The following is a 16,012-nucleotide window of genomic DNA, read 5'->3' as shown; positions in this document are numbered from 1 at the left end:
GATCACGAAATTGTGAAGACATTAATGAAATCCCTGGAGCCAACTTGCCTTTCCTCCGAATCCATACTTTGTCGTACCATACTTCAGCGTGCGTGTCGCCTTTTTTTAAGGGTGTTGAGTACCCTCCCTTGCTTCCTTCTTCCAGTCCTTAATGGTGCAGTTGGCAAGAATTTATTTTTCCTCTTTTGCGCACCTCCTTGTGCGAGGCCTCCTATTATTAAGGATATTTATAATGCAATTCCTCATGCAGTCATTGGGAAAACGTGCACTCAATAGATTTGGAAACCTCTTATGCATGCAATGAGCTACATACACAAAGTGTTTGTTTTTTTGTTCTTCCCACGGTTTAAATGATTTCTTATATGTTTAGTTGACTAAATGACAAAAGATATAATAAACCCTCTATCCCGTGTCATCCATATAAGGCCCTCTCCACTATATAATATTATTATTGTTAAATTATAGCAATGTGATGAGCAATGGTGGATCAAATGCTAGAATCAACATCATTAACAAAGAGATTAGATGATGATTAAGACGATATTAGAAAGTTAGCAATTAATTGATAGCTTAATGTAGGCATGGATAATCAAGAACCAACAAATTCTCATTAGGCCAATGCCTCAATTTATAGAGTTTACATCCAAGCATCTAATCCCACTAATCTCTCCTTGATCCGCTCTACCTCTTTTGCTTGATTCTCTCCACCTCTTCCCAGAATATCTCCACACATCCTAAATCTTCTCATGCTACCCTTTATTCTCTCCTAGTAGATACTTCTCACCTTTTCATAGCTCCTCACTCATTTACAGATTTTCTTTTATATCCTCTTGCTAAGGGCTTGTTCCCGCACACACCCTATTCACTTGTATATCTCAACACCTCCCCTCAAGTGAATAATCCTAGCACACCTGGACCCTATACCAAGTTTCCCTCTTACTTGGTAGTCCACGACCAGTGCCTCAAGTCCCTAAACTCATAGTCCTTGACACACTCTCTCTCTATGTGTCCAAGGCTACTACAAGTCCCTGTGACCTTGACTAAAGTGCTCAGACAAACTTCTACCACATGGCCTACATCATCGGTGGCTCAGAGGTGGTTTTACTCTATTGAGGCAGGTTACATTGGGTTGTGGGGTTTCTCTATCTCTCTCTCTCTCAGAAAAGATGATCTGACTCCACTTCCATAGGATCCTCCATGAAGTTTGCCGATGTCGTTCCTTCTTCACTAGGTTTGCTGTTAGCAGTCTCTTGCCATGTGTCCTAGCTTTCCACAGTTGTGGCAAGTGAAAGTCCTTCCTCCTACTAAGCCTCTTCCTCGTCCTCGTCCTACTCTACCTCTTCCTTGTCTCTTGCCATGTGTCCTGGCTTTCCGCAGTTGTGGCAAGTGAAGGTCCTTCCTCCTACTCTGCCTCTTCCTCGTCCTCATCCTCGAGAGAATCCTCCTCGGGTGAAGAATGCTTTTTCTTCTCGAGCTATTGAGTCCAGCCATTTCTTCTCTTTGACCCTCGTCTCTTGCTCTAGTAGATCTCCTTCTATCTCATGCAGCTTTAATTCAGGTACATTCTTTATTAATGTTGCTACTATGTTTTCATATTCACCTTTGTCCACACTCTTCAGAAGCACTGCTAGTGCCTCATCATCTTCTACCTTCTTGCCAATGGTGGCTCCCAGTTGTTGCTTAATGCTTTTATATTTGTTTGTGTGATTAAAGGTTCACTTTCTTTCATTTTCAATTTGTAGAATTGCAGTAACAGATTTATCTTTAAATTTTTTGCTTGAGTGCCAAATAATTTATCTTTGATTTTTTTGCTTGAGTGCCAAATAGTTTATTGAGTTCATCCCATACATCTTTTGCCCATTGGTATCCATGTGACGTAATGAATGATTTCATCATTTAAACTGAGTGTAATAAGTCCTAATGCTTTCTCATTCTTGCTCTTCCACTTATTTTTTCCCACTTACCTCTGGGCATTCATCTCTTCCCTCAACTAGCCCCCACAGAGTTTTTCTCATGATTGAGCAAATACATGGTTTTTGTTTGCCATGTATAAAACTGCTCCCCATTAAATTTGGCTATCTCTCGTGTCGTGCTCATGATGATGTGAAGGGGGTCTTACCTCTTAATTCAATTTCAAGATTCAAGGGCAGTGTCTACCCTTTAATAACCCAAATTGGTGTTTAGGTGTGATTACAACAGATTTATCAGCATAAATTAACCAGAAATTACATAAAGCCAAGGGTAACAAATCTGTACTGAATGGTTAGAGTATCAAACCATCTCCGAATTGTAATATGAAGTTATAGGGATCTATATTAGATACCCAATGGTTAATTTGAACCCTTAATTGTACCAAAATATAGTTATTAGTATTGATTAATCATTAATTAGTAAAATAATCCTCTGTTCTGTGTGTAGAAAACAAAGTATGTGGGGAGTCCAGTTCTGGGGCCTTAGAGTTCAAATGAGCTCAACCCCTTTCAAAGCCATCGATAGCAGTTAGCCTAGTAGAGGATTAAGCCAAAAAACACAAGATTTGACCAAACATTGAATGCTTAATCTCTATTTTACCAAAGTCACTTGCAGATTCAATGGAGAGCTTGGATCTCACTGTAGACTTGATGAAATCAAAAACTATCTTCACCAACTTGTAGAGCACCCTTGAAAACCCCTAGGGCCAAGAGGAAATAGACCCATTGTATCTATGTAAGACAAGATCTCCATTTTCCTTCAAAAAAATGACGTTGGCTTTTTAGTGAAAATTGGAAGCATGCGGCGATGGCGGTTTGGCTTTTTGTTTTGACAGGCTGAAGCACAGGGAGTATGGCTACATGCGGCTAAGCAGTTTTGGGTCAATTTTATGTGTGAAGGGAGAGAGATCTCCTCCACCAGCTAGGGGTACAGAGGTTAATTAAAAAAGAGCTAAAAGTTTGATTTTTTTCTAATTCTAATTAACTAGGTGATTAGCAAGATAATGGGCTCCTAAATTTGATGGATTCTAAGCTAGGCTCAGATACCATGTTAAATTTACAGAAATGTGATGAGCTATGGTGGATCAAATGCTAGAATAAACATCATTAACAAAGATATTAGATAATGATTAAGATGAGATTAGTGAGTAATTAACTGATAGATTAATGTAGGCATGGATAATCAAAAACCAGCAAATTCTCATTAGGCCAATGCCTCAATTTATAGAGTTTACATCCGAGCATCTAAACCCAATGATCTCTCCTTGATTCACTCCACCTCTTTTGCTTGATTCTCTCCACCTCCTAGAATATCTCTGCACATCCTAAATCTTCTCATGCTACCCTCTAGATACTTCTCACCTTTTCACAGCTCCTCACTCATTTACAGATTCTCTTTTATAGCCTCTTGCTAAGGGCTTGTTCCTGCACACACCCTATTCACTTGTATATTTCAACAATTATCTCTTCTATTAGCTCAACTATCTTGGTTAAAACTTGTCATTACACCACAATCATACGTGATTCTCTTAGATTCCACACGTTAAGTGCAGAAATGTCAACCTTATGACCACATTGCATTATACACTTTCTACTACAACCCAATCAAAAATCTTAAATATATCTTATATGTAAGTATTTTAGTATTAAACATTATATATTTTAGCAAAATACAATATATATCAATTAAATATTAAAACATATTTACTTACATGATAGTTGCATCCCCTTGCATACTCCCATTCTTCTCTTGTAATCTCCTCTCTTGTTCTTTTAGCTTGCTCTACATCTCTAAGCCATTCAATATTGTAATCCTTTGGAAGAACCTTTAGGTTTAGTGGGTATGCCATGTGGCTTTGTGTTAATCTCTTCAATGCTATTCTCTCATTTATTCTTATCTTTCTTGCATCTCCATATTTCTCAATCCACGATTCCATCATAGAAGTGTTAAGAAAAAAAAAATGTAATGACCTTTTTGTGCATGGACTCATCCATCTCTCAAATGCGTTCTTTTCCATGTGACACAAGTGACACCATTTGTTCATCCTCATCCTTGTTATGCATAAAACTAGGCATAGATGGATCAATTTGTTTCAAATATTTTGAGATTTATACGAGGGATTCTTGCACCAACCATCCCTCTGTCATGCTTCCTTATGGCCTTTCCCTTTGCCTCACAAATCCATTCAACTTTTTCATGAATCGTTCAAGAAAGAACATCCATTCGCTCAAACCATCCCTTTGCCGCCGTGACTCCTTCTGGCCTTGCCCTTTGCCTCAGAAATCCCTTCAAGGTTTTCATGAAGCGTTCAAGAAAGAACATCCACCAATTCTATGAACAATGCCACATATAGCCACATCATCTTCCAAATGTACTAGAAGGTGCAATTGAGTTATGACTATGCTTCTTGGAAAGCTTTCTTCAATCATACACACCGCCTCAATTGACTCAACTCGAGCCTTCTTAAAAACTAAATATGAATACATGCAATAAATCTAGCAGTGTCAATGGTATATGGAATCGTTTGCTCTCAGGAAATTTTCCCACATCACTATAAATGTCACTATAAGTGCTGTTATGGGCATCGTTTTTAGCGGAACTTATAGTAATGGTCATAGCGCGACTGGGAAAATTAACTTTTCAAACTGCCGACTTCAATCTTTCTCCCCCAAAAACTTCCCTCCACTCTTTGTTTATGGGACTACACTGGCTCTATCTACTCCAGCAATCTAGCTCTATTGCATGCATTTGTAGTCTTTATATTCTTCTTTCCCTTCCCTTCCTCTTCATCTTACTCTTTCTCACTCTCCTATTTCAATCACTACATGGCTATGGTGTGAGCTAATGAAGGCATTAAAGGTATTCTTCTCTTATGCTTAACCCTAATGCATTTGTTCATCCTTCATCCTCTTTCATCACTCTACAAGTGATGGTGTGACCTAATGAATGTTTTCTTCTATAATGCTTAGTTGCAATGATTAATAGAAAACATAATGATATTAGAGTTAAAGTTTAGAGTACTAAACTTCTTTTAGCTTTTTCTTCTTCTCCTTTTTGTGAGAATGCTTAATGTGTATTGGTCTTTTGTATGTCTCTTGTTTTTCGAAGGTAGAGTTCATTAAATTTGTTACTAATCACTCTTTTATCATTTTATGTTATGTAGCTCTCTTGCACTAATCCTCTCCTTTGGCTTGATAATAAAGAGGTAAGCTCTCTTTTTCTTGTATTTCTTAATGCAAGTTATTTCTTTATTGCACCCTTGGGTGCTAGGTTTAGGTTTAGATTAGTGTATTAAGGTCTAAACATAAAGCTTATGCATGCTTAAAGATTTTGCATAAAGCCTAAAGTATAGAGCTTATGCACTCTTTAAGCTTATTCATACAACTCTATGCATAGACTGTATGCATAGATCTTCATGCATGCATTAAGTTTAATGTATACATTAAGCTCTATAATATATAGAGCTTAATGCATGCTTCTTGCATAAAGCTTTAATCATGTGTATTAAGCTTTATGCATGCTTCTTGCATCATTAAGCTCTATGCATAAAGCTTAATGCATGAATTACACTTAATCCATGCAATAGGCTCTTTGCATAGAGCTTAATGCATGCATTAAGAATCAAGCTAAATTTATGCTTCTTCCATTAAGAATGTTCGTTAGTATTTATGCATGCGTTAAGCTCTATGCATAGAGCTTAATTCATGCATCTTGCATAATTAAGATTTAAGCATGTGCATTATTCTTTATGCATGCTTCTTGCATTAAGCTTTATGCATGGTTCTTACATTAAGCTCTATGCATGCATTAATATTTTTGCATAGATCTTGACGCATTCAGCTGAATGCATGCATTAAGCTTTATGCATAAGATCTATGCATAAAGCTCAATGCATGCATTAAGATTATTAAGATTTATGTATAGATCTTAATTCAAGAATCATCATCATAGAGCTTAATTCATGTATTAAGCTTTATGCATAGGGCTTAATCCATGCTTCTTGCATTAAGCTGTAAGCATGTGCATAAAGCTTAAAGTTTTTTTCTCATAAATATGTTACTAATCTTATTTTTTCATGTTATGTTTTGTAAGTCTTGCAGTAAGCTTTATGCATAGGGATTAATCCATGCTTCTTGCATTAAGCTTTAAGCATGTGCATAAAGCTTAAAGAATGTGCTTTTTTTTTCTCATAAATAGTTACTAATCATTTTTTTTTCATGTTATGTTTTGTAGGTCTTGCATTGTTGTCCGCTCCTTCGGCTTGACATTGTTGAGGTAAGCTCTCTTATTCATGAAATTTTTAATGCAATCTCATGTTTATTGCACCCTTGGGTTTAGGGTTTAGCATAGTGCATAAGGCTTATAGATTATGCATAGAGATTAAAGCAAGAATACCATATTGGGGAGTTTGAAAAAATCCCAATTCTCATTTTGCAAGCTAAGAAGATGGGGGCATGGTGAACCCTTTTAAGCTTTTGTCAAAACTAGCTTATTTGACATATCATTTGAACACTCTTGAAGAATAGGTTCTAGATCCACATTCTCCAACCGATTTAGTATACTAAAGATACAATAAAAATTATATTGGAAATAAAATTTCCAAAGTAATGGTACTTTTCCAAACTCCCTAATATGGTCTTCAAGCCTTATGTGTAGAGCTTATGCACGCTTTATGCATAAGGCTTATGGCTTATGGATTATGCATAGAGATTTAAGCAAGATTTATCCATAAGACTTATGCATAGAGCTTTAAGAAAGCTTTATGTGTAAGGCTAATAGCTTATGCCTTATGCATAGAGCTTATAGCTATATGCATAAAGCTTATAGCTAATGCATATAGTCTTATGTATATAATTGCATGCATGCATTAAGCTCTATGCATAAGCTTTATGCATAGAGCCTAATGCATGCTTCTTGCATTAAGCTTTAAGCATGTGCATAAAGTTTACAGCATGTGCTCTTTTTTTCTCAGAAATGTGTTACTAGTCACTTTTTTTCATATCATGTTTAAATGTAGGTCTTACAGTATTATCCCGTCCTTTGGCTTGACATTGTCAAGGTAAGCTCTCTTATTCAGGTAATAGTTAATGCAATCTCATGTTATTACACCATTGGGTGTCGGGTTTAGGGTTTAGCATGGCTTATAGCTTATGCATATACCTTATGCATAGATCTTATGCAAGATTTATGCATAGAGTTTATGTAGGCTTTATGCATAAGGCTTATAGCTTATGCATAGAGATTTAAGTAAGCTTTATGCATAAGGCTTTAGACTTAAGAAAGCATTAATAAGCAAGCCTTATGCATAGAGCTTATGGCTCATGCATAAAGCTTTAAACAAGCTTTATGCACTCGGGGGATTCACTATAAAGTAAACCCTCTGTAACACGGGCATTCAAGGTATACTTTAAAAAATACTTATCTATTATTTTTTCATGAACAAAACACATTCTTTTTCTATTCAATCTGTGAATACCCCCTTTAAATGGTACCTGTCTATATGTAAAAAATGTGTAAAAAGTGGATTTTAAAAATTCCTTCTGTTGAACCCACGTGCTATGCTTACATATTTATGAGTGACCACCCCCCCTAGTTTATGCATACGGCTTATGCATAGAATTTTAAGCGTTCTTGTGTTCTTTAAACTTTAAGCAATCTTGTGTTAGAGCGGTGAAAAAGGTCCACGTCCTATATACATATCTAGACTCGAGTATCCTGAGCATCATTACATCTCTTGAGGTAAACTCGAATGTTCTTATTCTTCTCATTTATTTGGTTTTCACCCTTGGGTGATGGGATTTCAAATTTTATATTCTCTTATTCTTTATTTGGATTGCATGATTACGGCTTATACATAGTGCTTAAACATAGAGCTTATGCATAAGCCTTATGCACAAAGCCTTATGCATAGAGCTTATGCATACGCCTTATGCATAGAGCTTATGCATACGCCTTATGCATAGAGCTTTAGACATAATACTTATATATATCATAAGATCTATGCATAAGCCATAATCCATAAGCTCTATGTATAAAGCTTATGCATAGAGCCTTGTGAATAAGAGCTTATGGCTTATGCATAGAGCCTTACGCATGGATCTTTCTCTATGCATGCCTAAAGCTCTATGCATACAAAAGGTATACATATAATAGATTTTATTTTTAAGTAATCCTTATTCTATAAACATGATAGCCTCGTTTTTATAATGTAGGCATGTGAGGGGAGGATCCAGAGTTGAGAAGCTAAGTGGCCCGTCGTTCAATGTCTATTGTTGATCTAGATATGGAGAAACTCTCACAGTTGGCCACAAGTCTATCACATTAGTATGGGAGAGAGAATGTGTGGAACATTTTTTCTCCATCCTCAATTCCTTCCAAAGTGAACCCTACACCTATGGGGCTACTCCAATGGGTGGTTCTACTACTGGGTTATGCACTCCTATACCCTTATCCACTCCCATTGGAGGATCTAGCCCATTTTAAGGTCCTGGGTCTTCACGTGGAGATTATGACCAAATCACTCCCCTTTCTTATGTGGAACCTAGCCCATAACCTTGTACCATATCCTCGTTAGATAGGACTTCTTCCTCTTCTCTTAATTCTAGTGGATGTCATCATTCTAGTGGGGGGGTGTTTTGGGTGCAGTAATAGATCTGCTTTCAATTTCCCATCAGAGGATGTGTAGGCACATCAGATGGTGGATCCAAATGCCTATGACCCTGCGACACTTCCTTACCATGTGAGGAGGACAGATGGGAGCATCATTGAGGATAGAAAGGGAAACATGTCATAGCATGCATGCATCATCTTTCAAATCTTGAGCTCAAAAATATTTGGGACATTGATTGGAGAAATCAAGATAATGCAAAGAAGAAATAAATTCTAAGTGTATTGAAGATAGAGTTTCCTCTGCCACACTGTGACTTACATTTTAACGACCTTAAGATGCTGAATCATATGCGAGGACATGTGAGTCATAGGAAATCATTGATTGTAAGGCCATCAAGCGTGTTGGCATCAATCTTCCAGGAGAATCGGATAAAGATTGGAATAAGGCCAAAAAGATATACCGAGAAAATATCAATCTATTTCAACAACAAAGAGAAGCATCTCGAGTACTAAAACATAAAAGAGGGGATTCTCATCTTGGATCAGGTGGAAGGTCATTTTTCCTTACTCAGTTTGTAAGTATTTGAACCGTTAACATTTTGTAAGTATTTGAACCATTAACATTTTGTATTCAAAACTTTGGTTTACAAAGAATTAAAACTTATATAAACTGTTCTTTTTAATGTGTATTTATATAAAAATGTGGTGGGCCATTCTCCCTCTCGTGAGGAGTATGACTATGCTTATCGCAATAAAATCTTGGCCACGTTTGAATGGTTGCAATAATAGGGTGTCACTTTGAACTATGAAGCTATGCCCTTTTAAGTTACTTATTTGAACAAGTTTTAAAGTTCAAATTCCTTTCGTTTTATAAGATTTTAATTTGTATTTTAATATTACTTTATCTTGTGTGATATAGTAATATGAAGAAGAGTTAATAGGTGAGGAAGACGAGGAGGAGGAGGAGGAGCAGTGGAGATCAGCTATTGTGTTTTATGTTATGTAATTCCATGCTCGATGTAGCTTGCCTTTTATAGCATTCTCGATTTAATCCAAATAAGATTTTGAGATTTACTATGTTTCAAAAGTATTTTCATATGTCAATATATTTGTTCATACAAATTAGAACTGTCTTCAATATATTAAATTAAAATTAAAAAGGGATAGATTGGGGGTAATGCCCCAATATGTTTTAAAAAAGATTTTATCAATGCGAAAATAGCGACGCTGTTATTTTTTATCATAGCGCCACTGAGCGATAGAAATAGCGACACTGTTGTTTTTTATCAACACCGTTGAGCGATGGAAATAGTGGCACTCTCATTTATTATTAGTGTTGCTAGCGACGAGAATAGCACAAAAAATATTGGTACTTTTACTGTGGGATATAGCAGCACTTGTACCGTGTCTTATAACGACGAATATACCGACACTTATAGCATTAAAAAAACAGTGTCTCTTATAGTAGCGCTTATAGGATCATTTATTCCCTGATACTTTTTCCAGTTCCTTTTATAAAAGCCACTCTATAAATGCAACTACCCCCTCTTTTCCTTGTAGTGTTACTGATGAGCCTCATGTGGTCACATCTATATGCATAAACACATAAAAACATATCTCACATAGAGCATACATTACATAAAAGGCTTATGCATAGAGCGTAATGCATGAAGCCTCATGCACGGACCTTATGCATAGGGCCTAATACATAAGGCTTATGCATTGAGCTTAATGGATAGAGCTCATGCATGAAGCCTCATGCATTGAGCTTAATGCATAGACGTCATTCATGAAGCCTCATGTATAGAGATCATACATAAGCCTCATGCATAGAGCCTTAATGCATAAGGCTTATGCATTAAGCTTTATGCATAGAGCTCATGCATGAATCCTCATACATAGAGTCTCATGGATGAAGCCTTATGTATAGAGCTCATTCATATGCCTCATGCATAGAGCTTAATACATAAGCCTCATGTATAGAGCATTTATGCATAGAGCTTAATACATATAAGGCTCATGCATAAAGTCTCATGTATAAAGTGTCATGCATGCATAAGGCCTAGAGGCAAAACATATGCAAGAAAAATTATCATCGCAGCACCCAAAGGTGAAAAAATAACAAAGATCAAGGTAAATGGGCTTACCGCTTATGCTTTGTGATAAGGTTTTTACATAGTTGATCTTATTTGGATAATAAACCCTAAACCTATTCACACAAAAAAGCATTAAGATAATTAATTTTTTTATTTATGCATTAAGCTTTATACATAAGGTTATGCATAAAGCTTAATATAACTTATGCATGAAACCTTATGCATGAAGCTTCAGGCATAGAGTCTCATGCATGAGGCCTCATGCATAGAGTCTCATAAATGGAGCCTTATTAAGCTTTATGCATAGATTCTCATGCATGAAGCCTCATGCATAGAGCTTAATACATAATACTTATGCATTAAGATTAATGCATAGAGCTTAATACATACGTCTCATGCGTAGATCTTAATACATAAGGCTCATGCATAATGTTTCATGCATAAGGCCTAGAGGCAAAACATATGCTAGAAAAATAATCCATGGCACCCGAAGGTGCAAAAATAACAAAGAGCAAGGTCAAGGGGCTTACCTCTTACACTTGTGAGAAGGGCTGGTACTACACAGTTGGTCTTCTTTGGAGAGGTAACCCTAAACCCTAAACCTTTGCTTATCTTATGCTTTTTAAGAAACACAAGAGAGCAAGAAAGAGAGTAAGCAAAGCATACAAGACAATAAAAAATTAAAGAGAAGAAAGCAACCCAAACTCTAGATTGTGCACCTTCAAAAAATAAAAAAATTAAAGAAAACAAAGAAGATAAGTTTATGGAACATACCTTGATAGAAGGAGGGGTTTTAGAGGTGGGAGAGAAGGGTTGGAGATTTGGTAGCCTCCGAAATAGTCTATATATAGTAAACGTAAGGGGTTGTAGAGGTGGGAGAGAAGGGTTGGAGATTTGGTAGCCTCCAAAATAGCCTATATATAGTAAACGTAAGAATATGAAAGTAAGCAACACAACACGGGAGGGAGGTATCCCATTTTTTCCTAGTATGAGGCTATCGGCAGCACAGCTCTACTACGAGTGTGTCTCTAGCCACATATATAGCCGGGTCGATAATGACGTACTAAGAAAAAATCAAGAGAGCTATTTTCGATAGATTCCAGACAGCTAAATTTATGTTTGATGAAGTTCAATAGATTATGCACACACTTGTATTACGTGGCATACTTTTAAGGTACCCACCATGCATAGACAACCATTGATACCTTCTTCCTCCGATGATGATGAGGTACCCGTGCAAAGTTAGCATGAGTGGTTACGTCAGAAGATTCCATGTCCATGTGAGAGATGTAAGGGAGCAATCGTGTGTTTTTAGAATGAATCATAGTAAATCTTATGCAAGGTTACGCGACCGATGCGAAGATGTATGACATGTGGCTAGTTTGGTGACTGTATATGTTCTTTTTCAAGTTCTTATGCACATGAATTAGGTATTCATATGGTAGTCCATGTTTTTTAGAATGAGGACAAGGAGGAGACACATCGTAGTATAAGGGAGTCTATGTATTCATACAGTATGAATTAGGTATTCATACGGTTGTCCATGTTTTTTGGAACGAGGAAAAGGAGGAGACACGTCGTAGAATGAGGGAGTCTATGCCTTATTACTCCATGTTTAATGGACAATTGCGTAAAGTCTTTAGATAAATCCATGATTCAATTGGGGTGAACCCCGGTGCTCTCAACACGCAAAGGAAATTATGCCTCCATCAATGGCACATGAAGCCGAAGAAGATTTGGGCATGGAGGAGATGATGGATAACTTCTTTGAGAAAGAAGGAGAGGAGGAGGAGCCTGAAGCCTTAATTGACGAAGATCAATTACGACAAGCCGCTTACACTCCACTCTACGTGGGGTGTGCAAACTCCACCCTTTGTGCAACCTTGGAGTTCCTAAACCAGCAAACCAGGTATGGTTCGAGAAATGCTAGTGTTATAATCCTCTTTGAGTGAGCCCTTAGAGTTTGTCGTTAGCAATTCATAATTTTGACATACCATACCCTTTATAAATAATATTTTAAATTGTCTCAAACTCTTTGTAGGCTCATGAGGAAGATGCTTCCTTGGGACAACAAGATGCCAAGCACTAGGGTGCATGCTAGGAGAGTATTGACGGCACTTCGCATGGATTACGAATGTATACATCCATGTGTTAGTGATTGTGTGCTATTTTGGGGTGCTCATAAAGATGAAAATCAATGTCCAAAGTGATTTTCAAGGTATGATGATTCATCAAAAGTTATTGAGGCATTTTTCTATCATACCCTACGTTCAACACATGTTTTGAGCAAGTCTATTGGTTGTTGAGCTCATGAAATGGCATGAACACATTGTTCCATAATGAGGGTCCTGATGGCTTCACTGGCAAGGAAACACATAGAAGAGGAGTGGTCGGACGAGCCTCATCACTTACGACTTCTTGCATTGGGTATGGATGGATCCACTTGGTCTCAAATTGACATCATGGACCACATGGGGAGTGGTAGGAGTAAACTGAAATCTCCCTACTTGGAAGTCAATAAAGAAGGCAAAAGAATAAGTTCAAGAACATGGATCTATACCTTGAACCTTTTATCAAGGACCTTGAGACACTATGGCATGGCATCCAAGTGCATGATGTGTCCCAATCGCTTGCACAACATAGCACAGAGGTGAAGGCAATTTTAATGTGGACAATGCACAACTTTTTGGGATATGGAGAGTGCTTTAGTATGTTTTGTATTCTCAATCGTCTTCCATTTAATTTGAATTATCTAATATTACATGTCTCTAAATATATTTTATTTGTGCATTGTGCATAATAGGACACAACATTTGGTCACAATGCTTGTCCTATTTGTGAATAACTAGCTCTAGTCATTTTACTTCATGTATAATCCAAGTGAAAGAGTGAAATCCTTGTCCACCCTCACTTATGTGTGGTCCGCCTAAGCGAGAATTAATAACTAGCTCCAATCATTTTACTTCATGTATAATCCAAAAGAGTCAGTATCCATTTATTGTGTGCTTTGACTAGCCTAGATAAGGTTAGATAATAAGTGGGCACCCAGTGAGTTATTAGGTGTGGACACCCAAACTTATAACTCTTTTGTTTATAAGTGAATTTCTCTAATGAGAAAGGGGCATTCCCTTGAGTGTTGATTGAGAGTGTGCTCTTTTTCCTAGCTCTCCATCCCTTCCTCTTACTGTTTGGTAGTACTTGTGTGCTAGTGAGCATGTGTAAGTGGGAGAGAGAGAGACAGAGAGAGAGGGCTATTGTTTTTCATGGTGGAGCATGGTCTTACAACACTTGGGAGTTCCAAGCTCTATGTGGTCAACTCTTGTGGTAACAATGGGAGGCGGGTCTTCTCAAGTGCTAGCCAAAATCGTTGTAGGCTGTCTCTTCTACAAGATGGCAGATAAGCAACCATGTTCCCAATGAGAGGTGAAAGGTAAGTGAGTGTGATGGGTTTGGGCTTTCCATAACCCAATAATATCCAAGGTCTTGATCTCATAGTTGGTCCAAATGCATCAATCCACCGATCCTACTCTTGTTCTTAGGTAATACTTGAATCTCCTTGAACACGTAGTGACATAACCTCATAAGCGTATCTCATCACTTGCTATAAATAAAAGTATGTATATAAAGAAGGACCTTACATGCTCTAAGGCTAATAAATGATAAGTAACTAAAAGTAGTAAGACGTTAGCTTTCACAATAATACATTATTGACAATATTCCTTGTACTCTGATTCTCATAAATATTTATTAAAAAAACTAGCAATACATTTAGAAGGATGGTGTCCTATTGTGGTAATTTCCAAGGTGTGTGTTCGGTACTTGTCACAAAAAGGGGTATTCCACCTTCCATAAAAAAGAGACATATGAGATGTAAAAGAACATCGCATTACTTTTAAAAATCTATCACTTCTCTATGAACGTACAAGTGCCACGTACAAGGTGCTAAATGACAATTAACTAAAAGTAACAAGACATTAGTTCTCACAATAATACAATATTAACAATATTCCTTGTACTCCTATTCTAATAAAAAATATTTGAAAAAAACTAGCAATACATTTGGAAGGGTTCTTAACGAGGCCCTTGTTTCTTTCTTGCCACCAGGCTGATGGCAAAAATAGGTCGCGCACGAGAAAGTCAGTTGACTTGTTCACCAACGCAGGGCCTCGGTCAAACACCGAGGCAAACTTTTGCCCAAAGCCCTGGAAGCCATCCAACACGTGAAGGTAGACCTCAAGGTTGTGGTGGAGATTAAGGTTTCGTGTAGAAAAGAAGGCAGCAGGCTTCTGGAGGTGCGGTGACTATCGATGCGGAGTTCTTGACCCGCGTGGAAATAGGCCCATCATCCATGGCCACATGCCGCAATAACGCCTGATAGCCCTCTTTCATTCACCCAGAATCCAGGTATCTTAGGCACTGTGTCAGGCACATTGACCACCCTCAACACCTTCAACCCCACCTGCTCTACTCTCTGCTTGAAGGCCCAGTTGCCCACCCTAGGCCCTGCAAAAGAGAACACTGTTACCATGGGCCGCTGCCTAGATCCGCCGCTCAGCTCACCTATATTGTTGGCAGATATGTCGTAGCCACTCAACAGAGCCAGTGCCGCCCCAAGACTGTGCCCTGTTATGGTTATGCTCACCTCCTCCGCTTCATACGTCTTCAAAAGCCTCGTGAGCTCCCGTGCGAGCTGCTCCCTGGCGCTCGTCTCATTGAACTTGGACCCCGCCTTCTTGGAAGTGTACAAGCTCAGGAAACCTTTTTCCACCCTCAGCTTTCTCTGGCCAGGCTCAAAGGCCGGACAGATCTGAACATCCGTGAGATTTGCCACCCATTCTGTCTGTATCACTGTGCCCCTCCATAAGACGACCATGTCTCTCCTACCTAGCCGTTTCGTCTCTTTGTCGGTGGTCACCGCCACGTAGCCAATCCAAATGGAGTCTCCGCTCCATCGCTCCGATGCATCCCTCTCTGAAACGAGGAGGAACTTGGGCAGCTGGATGTCCAAAGTGGCGAAGAGGTAGCGGGTCACCTCATAGCCGCAGTCCTCCTTGTCGACCTTTTCAAGAAGATAGCGGGGGCCATATTTGCTGCTGCCACAGTAAATTGAGTGAGTGTCAAAGTCGAACGCATCGTAGTTAACCTGCGCGAGCTCACCATAGCGGATGATCTCAGCGCGGAGGGTTGGATCGATCCAGGCTTTGCTATTAATGCTAACGGGAGGGGGCTCCAGTACAGAGCTCATATTAGCGGCTGAGATGATGGTAATGGGCGATCGAAGTAGCAGCTTGTAATGCACAAGGGGGGGCAGAGGCCGCGCAAAGCTGTGCAGCAAG

At 38.4% G+C, this 16,012-nt stretch overlaps 1 protein-coding gene across 1 annotated transcript; it reads right to left on the bottom strand.

Annotated features, from left to right (window-relative positions):
* Window positions 1-15,018: 15,018 nt before the first annotated feature.
* LOC147609503 (phospholipase A1-Igamma3, chloroplastic-like) lies at window positions 15,019-16,012 on the bottom strand. The gene has a single exon (XM_086787970.1). It carries the CDS (start codon window positions 15,919-15,921, stop codon window positions 15,019-15,021), a length of 903 nt encoding a protein of 300 aa, XP_086644096.1. The 5' UTR covers window positions 15,922-16,012.

This window comes from Cibotium barometz, chromosome 51 (genome assembly GCF_041138505.1).
Source record: "Cibotium barometz isolate CiBa-2024 chromosome 51, ASM4113850v1, whole genome shotgun sequence".
NCBI classification, from domain to species: domain Eukaryota; kingdom Viridiplantae; phylum Streptophyta; class Polypodiopsida; order Cyatheales; family Cibotiaceae; genus Cibotium; species Cibotium barometz.
Note: the sequence above shows the minus strand (reverse complement) of the source record. Positions and strands in the feature narration are given on the sequence as shown.

Coding starts and splice junctions, on each gene's coding strand:
- LOC147609503 (XM_086787970.1), bottom strand. CDS start 15,921: ATGAGCTCTGTACTGGAGCCCCCTCCCGTTAGCATTAATAGCAAAGCC.